This window comes from Cavia porcellus, unplaced genomic scaffold (assembly GCF_034190915.1).
Source record: "Cavia porcellus strain 051 isolate PalLab524CR breed Dunkin Hartley unplaced genomic scaffold, mCavPor4.1 scaffold_18, whole genome shotgun sequence".
Classification (NCBI taxonomy): Eukaryota; Metazoa; Chordata; class Mammalia; order Rodentia; family Caviidae; genus Cavia; species Cavia porcellus.
The window spans coordinates 17,107,856-17,115,491 of record NW_026947501.1 but is presented as its reverse complement, the minus strand read 5'-3'; the positions used below and the strand labels follow the sequence as shown (position 1 = coordinate 17,115,491).

General features: G+C 40.2%; 1 protein-coding gene across 3 annotated transcripts in view; it reads right to left on the bottom strand.

Annotated features, from left to right (window-relative positions):
* Positions 1 to 357: 357 nt before the first annotated feature.
* B3gnt2 (UDP-GlcNAc:betaGal beta-1,3-N-acetylglucosaminyltransferase 2) overlaps positions 358 to 7,636 on the bottom strand; it is a 185,182-nt gene continuing 177,903 nt past the window's right edge. For all 3 annotated transcript variants that reach the window (XM_063229487.1, XM_063229488.1, XM_003467506.5), the window contains exon 2: positions 358 to 2,836. In XM_063229487.1, coding sequence (XP_063085557.1) covers positions 1,634 to 2,827 — 1,194 coding nt within the window. In that variant the 5' untranslated portion in view covers positions 2,828 to 2,836 and the 3' untranslated portion in view covers positions 358 to 1,633. The remainder of the gene's footprint in view (positions 2,837 to 7,636) is intronic.

Sequence of the window (7,636 nt, the reverse complement as noted above, 5' to 3'; positions counted from 1 at the left end):
ACTGGAAAAGCCTGAGGATTATTCAGTCACTACAATGCTGTGCCTTTCCCTAGATAAACACTTTTTTTTTTTGTACCAGGGATCAAACTCATGACAACCTTGAGCTTGCCAGGCAGGTGCTTGCGCTGCTGAGCTAAATTCCCAGGCCCTGATGAACACTTTCTACTCAGTGGAAACAGAAACATAATTATGCACACTTCCCTTTAAAGACACTAAGTACTGTTGAGATTTTAAAAGTAAAGCGAAATGAACGATCCATTGAAACAGTTCAATATTACTGCAATGGATTTTGGGGGAAATGGATTGGGGAAACTGTAATCAAATATAGGAAAACAAAATGATTATTACACATGACAATTAAAAATACAATTACTTTATTTCCACTTTTTTACTTTCCCCAATATTGTATCTGATAGGGATCTTCATTTCTAAAACCACAAAAAAAATTCAAGAAAGCATGTTACAAGATAGTACATGTAAGCAATAGTTTGGCAGAATTTATCAACTAGTTTCATACGCCAAAAAACGAATTTTAAAATTCAAAAATAACCATTAGCTTTATTTAACATATGTTACATCTTAACATTTAAAATATCATGCTCTAGTTAAATATTCCATCAACAACACTGTATACAAATAAAATATTACACAAAATATATTTAAGAAAATGTTTTGGTCTTTGATTTGAACAATAAATAAAAACACAGGCACTTCTACACTGCGACAGGGAAGCAATCACTACCTAGAATAGTAATTTTGTATAAGTAACATGTGAAAACATGGCAAGAACACCATTCTGGAGTTTTAAACTGACAAACCACTTAAAACACCTGCAACTTCATTTTTGCACTTCAAGTTCAAAAGTCAGATATACTTTCCTGACCTACATTGAAATTTTATATGTTTATATGAATGGTTGTCAGCGGAGAGTCTATCTTCAGTTGACCATTGTGGAATCACACTTCTTAATTTCAAAATTCTAAAATTATGTAACTACTGTGACACCACCTTAAGAAAAATTAAACAACTTTTTGTGGCCATAGACAACAAGATGAACTGGATGGCTTACAACAATAATTGGTTTACAAAATTAACTAATCATACTAAAACAAGAAAATACTGATAGGGTGGCAGTGACAGAAGTCCATTTTCTAAACAATTTTTAAAACGCATCCAAATCTCATGAAAATAACATAATTCCGTTTCACAAAAACCACTGGGCCGTGAACAACAAAATCTTGGTAGCTGATAAGTTCACAAATACCTGAATTACAAAAAATCAATGATTATAATGGAAGCAGAAATATTCTCACATAGAGGAGCAAAACAAAAACAACTTACAATGGTCAAATTCTAGAAATATGATTCAGATTAGAGGGGCAAAATTAGAAAATAATGACCACTAGCCAGTAAAAACAATTAGAACCAATCTCCTGCCATATCCTCCGTGAGAAATATCGCCTGCTTTCCCTCGTCACAAAAGTACCAAATTCAAGGGCTTAGCGGCCCTCAAATGGGTACTACTTAAAAAGGCAATTCTGATGGTTTACCATACAAATTACCTAATGTGAAAATACAATATGGGAACTAATCCGGATATGCCTTTCTATGCAAAATTTAGCTTGTATATATTTTAGCATTTTAAATGAGCACTTTGTAATCTCGACCAAATATCAATCATCTCTTGAGGTTTTCTACTGTGTACTAACATCAAATCTACATAGGAACAGATGTTATTCCTGTTTTTCTCCTCGATGTCAAATGTCCTGAAGCCTTTGTGTTTCTCTGGAACGAGCCCGAGTTTCTGAAGGCACATCCCAGTGTACACGTCATCGATGGGGTACAGATGGACCCGGTCAGTGATGCTGCAAAGCCTCAGGGCCAAGCGGCCGGAGTACAGGAAGCCGCCTCCCCCCGCATACGGTGGGTAGACGCCGGTGTAGACGACCTCTGGGATATAGTACTTCAGTTTTTTATCCCGGTGGGGCCCGGCGTTGTGGATCACATCACCTATAAACAAATCTTCGGCTTTGTTCTTGGGTAAACTATTCAAGTAATTTAGGATGTGATGGGTGTTCACAAAAACATCATCATCGCCCTTGAAAACAAACTCGGCATCTGGGCAGGAGGTACTCACCCACCTAAGGAACAGCACTTCCTTCAAAGACAAGTTGAAAAAAGTGTCCCTGTAGTTCCACATAAGAATGTCTTGGTGCTTCTCACTCTCGAATTTCAGCATATCTGAAAGGTCTGGATGGTTGTCCTCCGGGGGCGTCTGGCCCAGCAGGAAGACTCGCACCACTGTCTGGTTCCCCACATTGGTTTCTCGGCCCCAGGACTCCCGAATGGCTTGTCTTCTGGCAAAATGTGGAGTGAGGGATTTAATTGCCAGCAATAAGAAGGGTTTCTTTGCACATTTATTTGGTTGATCTATAATCAGTGAATAATTTCGACACCTCAAATACAGCAGAAAGTCTTTAAACCTGTCTGGCAGATTGTTAAAATCAGTTATCAATGAGGAGACTCTCAGGTCGGGTTCACAGTAGTTCAGATGGCTGGTATTCCAAGGCCCAGAGCCATCCCCCGTCTGGTTGGTCAGCATGCTCAAAATGGGATTGTACCGCTTGTTCAGCTTTTCCTGTTCTCTGTTCCAGTACGCTTGCGGGGGACTAGATATCTTCCAGAACTTTTCTTTGGGAATTATTACTTCCCCTTTTCCATTTTTTTCTTGGCTACTGCTTTTGGAGACTTCCACAATCAAATAAATGAAGACGTTTGCCATCATCAGGACACCCAACAACTTTATTCTTCGACGTCCAACACTCATTTCTCATATCTGGAATAAAAGGGAGGGAAGTAGTACATTAATTTATTACTCATTTGCATTCGCACATAATTTTCCCTTGCCCTTTTGTCTCCCCAAGAAGAGGAGTTTAGAGCAAGGGCTTTAGATTTGCCTGCTCTGGTTCAAATCATGACCCTTCCTTTCTAGCCTTGTGAGCCTTCCCCTCAACTGGCACAGCTGATAATCTCACTTGCTCCATTTATAAAGTGGGGGCAAACCCACTTCCTATAACAGTTGCGACAAACATATGTTGTTTTATACAATGCTTTTAGAATTATGCCTGGCAGATAGCTAACAGGACTGTTTTAGACACCCCAGGGTCCAAGGTAAGGGTTACTAAAAATAACCGCAGAAGTTCAATTTCTTCACTTGCAAAGGTACCTACAACTCAGTACTTTGCAGACTGATTTGCTTATAATTCATAATGACAAATGCATCTTTTTTTTTTTTTTTTTGTCTTTTTCCTTTTTATCGATACCAGGGATCAAACTCACGACTGCCTGCTTGCAAGGCAGGTGCTTATGCCGCTGAGCTAAATCCCCAGCCCCTAAATGCATCTTATATTGTGCTCCAATCAATATATACACATGTACACACTATACAGTGTATGTGTCACACCGAATAGCTGCAGGAGATTTGCCCTAGGTTTGTATTATATTTCATTTTTAAAAATTGCTAGCCTCAACCTTGAATTGTGTTACAACAGACTATTTTATGGACAAGGAAACTGAGGAAGAGTGTAAAGACGCTTGCTCAGCATGCAGAGCTGAGAAGCAAAGACAACATTAACCACCCTGCACATTCAGAGATAAAAAAGACTCATAACAGCTTTATCCTAATAACCAAAAACTGAGAACAATAGGAGACATGATATTTAATTATTATATATTCACACAATGGACTGTCTACCAGCAATAAAAGGAAAATTATTATTATCAGCAATATCACATTACCACCAAACCCTGAAATTCAATTAGCTTCAAGAGTAGGCAAAGTTAGCTTGTCACGCAACTGATCAAGGCAGGTCAGTGAAGGACTCAACAGGCTGCTAGGTCCTAAGCCAGGGTGGACGCCAGCCAGATGGAGGTGACTTGACAGCAGCACTTGAAGCTCACAATGAAGAATCCCTTCTTAATTTGGGCTGCTGTGGGATCCCAGCAGATGAGCATGCTGGGAGGGTATCTGTTCTGGCTCAGCAAATAGCAAGCTGACCTCTGACCCCCCAATCTATGGTCCTGTGGTTTCTGGACTCAAGTTAACAGAGCCTTTGGTCCAGATATATATACACCGTAATGATAGTAGTGCCTGAAATGGCCTAATGTCTCTGGTCAGTTCCTCCATAGCCTTTCACAGGGGCTCAGTCCTACCTATTAATCATCTTGTAAAACTGATACAGTTCCAGTGGTCAAACCTTCTGATGTGCACTAGGAATTTTAAAAATTATTTTACAGTTAGTTACTTTCTAACCATCCTACTAGGATAGACAGCAGTAGGAAAGGATCACATTTTGAGGCAGCGCTAGGTTACTTCATATATAGAATTTCATGTTCAATAAATCTGTGCAGAGGAAACAAAAAAAGAGTAGGTAAAAATACGCCAGGCCCCAACACCCAAAAGCAACATGGCTTCTGGGATACAAAATGTACCGTGCACTGAGCTGGGTGAGAGCTTCGTGGATGCATGTTTAAAGATCTCAACTGTGTATGGCAAAAAGGAAAAGGAGAAATGACATTTTAGTGAATCATTAAAGAATTTCAGGCTGTGAGCAATACAAGAGTAAGGAAATGTTTGTTAGGAGCAACTCCTGGATTCCAACACTCCAGAAATGGATCACCTGCACAAGAGCTATTCGGTCAAACCAGACATTAAAAAGACAGAACACCAACCAATACACTACAGACCAGGGTTTGTTCACCAGGTTCATGCATCAACTAGGAACTCAATCCTTAGGTAATGTTACTTTTATTCCCATTTTATATTTAAGGAAATACATTAGAGAAATCGGGACGGAGCTGAAATTCCAGCCAAGGCTGTGAGATTCCAATGGAAACTAGTCTTCTCCAACTCTAAAACAAACTCTCTATTTTAACCAAGAGCAGTATTTACTTTTTAAAAATAGAAGTGCAATTTTTTTTAAGTTCACTGGGCTTTAACAAATAATTCAAGTGGAAGAATATTTTCATGCTAAGAATACCATGAAACTATGGGATACTGGCAGATCCATCAGATCAATAGGAATTCACAGCTATTTTGTATTAAATCAGGCGCACTGTGCCACTGGGCTGTAACCCACCCCACCCCCCTTTTTTTTTGCCTTTTTCTTAAATTTTGAGAAATGGACTCACTGAATTGCCTTTGTGGGATTCCAAATTGTGATGCTCTTGCCTCAGCCTTCAAGAGGGCTGGAATTACAGGCATGCGCCACTGTGTCCACTTCTTTTGTCTCTTACGCTATCTAGTTAAATCTTAACCTACTGGCTCCTATTCACTATTGCTCAACAGCTCTGACAATCAGCACGGTCAGCCCTGCAGCCAAGCTCTCCATAATCGCTGATCAAAAATATAAAAGAAAAAAATTGTACTGTACTAAGCAAGTATAGACTTCTCCCCTTTCCCATTCTTCCCTACTGCAGTGTAATAACCAGTTACATAGTATTTGCGTTGAATTATGTATTATATATAATCTCCCTGCAATTTAAGGGGTATAGGAGGATCTGCATGAGTTACATGCAAATACTATCCACAAGACTTGAGCATCCATAGATTCCGGAGGTTCTGGAACCAAAACTTTCATAGATTCTGATGAACAACTGTAAGTAAAAGGGTTTGTGATTTTATTGCATTTTTTTTTAAGAGGTAAGACTCTCGTTCTGTTGCCCAGGCTGTCCCCAAATTCCTGAACTCAAGCAATCCTTCTGACTCAGCCTCCCAAGTAGCGGGACTACCTAAGTATGTTCCACGCTTGGCTTGTTTGCTTTTCTTTTTAAAACAAGACCTAGCCCTAAACCCCCAACTCCACAAAGCCTCGCACATCTAGAAAGCATGGCAGGTAAGAAATGGATATAGGGGCCCTCAGTCCACCTAAGCAAGCAGCCTCCTGCCGCCACCCCCTTCTCCCTCACTCCCCTCTCCCATCCCTCCAGCATCCGGCCACTGAGCTAGCAAGAATGAAGTCCTTCTTATGCTTTCCTTCAAAGAAAAAAACCACAAGGCATTTCTTACTCCTTAATTGGAGTTTCAAGTACTTCAAGTAACTTGGCCTAAATAACTTCAAACTGTCCACACCTAAATTTCAGGTCCACACCCTTCTTAGGTCAGCTCCATTTAGCAAAATTTTATGAGCTCCGCAAAGGTCTGAGTCTGGTACATCCCAGCCATAAGTGCTTTGCTATGGGCCTCACTTGCATAATATGCAAAATAAAAGTATTTGCACCGATTTACAAATTTGCAATGTATTTGTATGGATGTCGATGAAGTATCTGCCATCTCTTTTAGAAAATATAGATACATTTAAGCTTTTAAACTTTTAAGATTTGAGATGAACTATTTCTCAATAATAAACGGTTTTAAGTTGAGACAACCCTCCTAACACTAAGCAGCCCTTATCCTCAAAGGTCTGATCTAGGGGTCTGGGGCCCTTCTTAGGCTGAAAGAAGGCAACAAGGAAAAGTATGAGGATGAATGGAGAAAAACTAAAGACACCAGTAAATTATTCCTGCAACTGCCAGAATATGAGAGGACAGCTTATAGAACGCGAGGCATCGGGCTGCCAGAGCTCATTACTCTGAAAGTAATACTCTGTAAAAATGACCACAGGTATGTTACCAGGTCTGCGCCCATGGAGGAGGCCAGTCACTATCTGGAATCTATACGTAACCACACACAATTCCCAGCATCAAAGCACCCTTCCTTTTTTTGAGAATATTTTGAGAAATATATCAAACATGCTTTGCTGACTCCAGGCAAGACCTCCAGTTTCATCTGCTGTAACTCAGGCTCTTACTTCCTCAGTCAAAACCAGGCAAGGTAGCGTCCCCACATCACCCTATCTCCATGGTGCAAGGCTCTCGGCTTTGTTCCACACCTGTCTGAGGAGGAGGGGTACAAACACTAAGATTCTTTCTTAGTTGAGTATTTTCACTGGGTTCTTTGTCCTCTTTCACTTCTGACTTGGGCACAGACTTGCATGAGAACTCTGCTTTTAGATGCTTATATTAAACTGAAGTTCATGCAAACAACTGTGGGAAAGAGTATTTGACTAAATATTCCCATTGCAGCCATAAAACCCAATTCTGTAACCTTTTCTTGTGCAGGAAGTTACACTGCTTAAAAAGAATTTGGGGAAGAATTCCTTACTCCAAAATTGGAGAAAATGGCTTGAACCTTCTCTTGTGAAACAGAATATTTAGCATAACAGAAACAGGAGGAAAATCCTATATACAAAACAAAGAACTGTTTTGCATTCAACTGTCTACAATACTTCAGCTGATTTTGTTTAACAAAAAACAACCTCCTTTATTTTGCAACTAAAATATTTGGAAAGGCCACGTGGAAACAGGAAAGTGTTAACTGAAAATGGATTATAAAATACCTACACTTAAGTTAGGTGACTGTCCAGATAAAATGCCACGGACAACAGAACTGGTTTGCTTGGGCAGTGACAGTTCCTCCACGCAGCTTGCTGTACATCTGAGCTGTGGGCACAGGGGAGAGAGGGAGGGAAGACATGGGCCCTGGCACAGGGCTCCCATCTCACCTGTGTAGAGACCACCAGCCTCACCTCACCGCCTC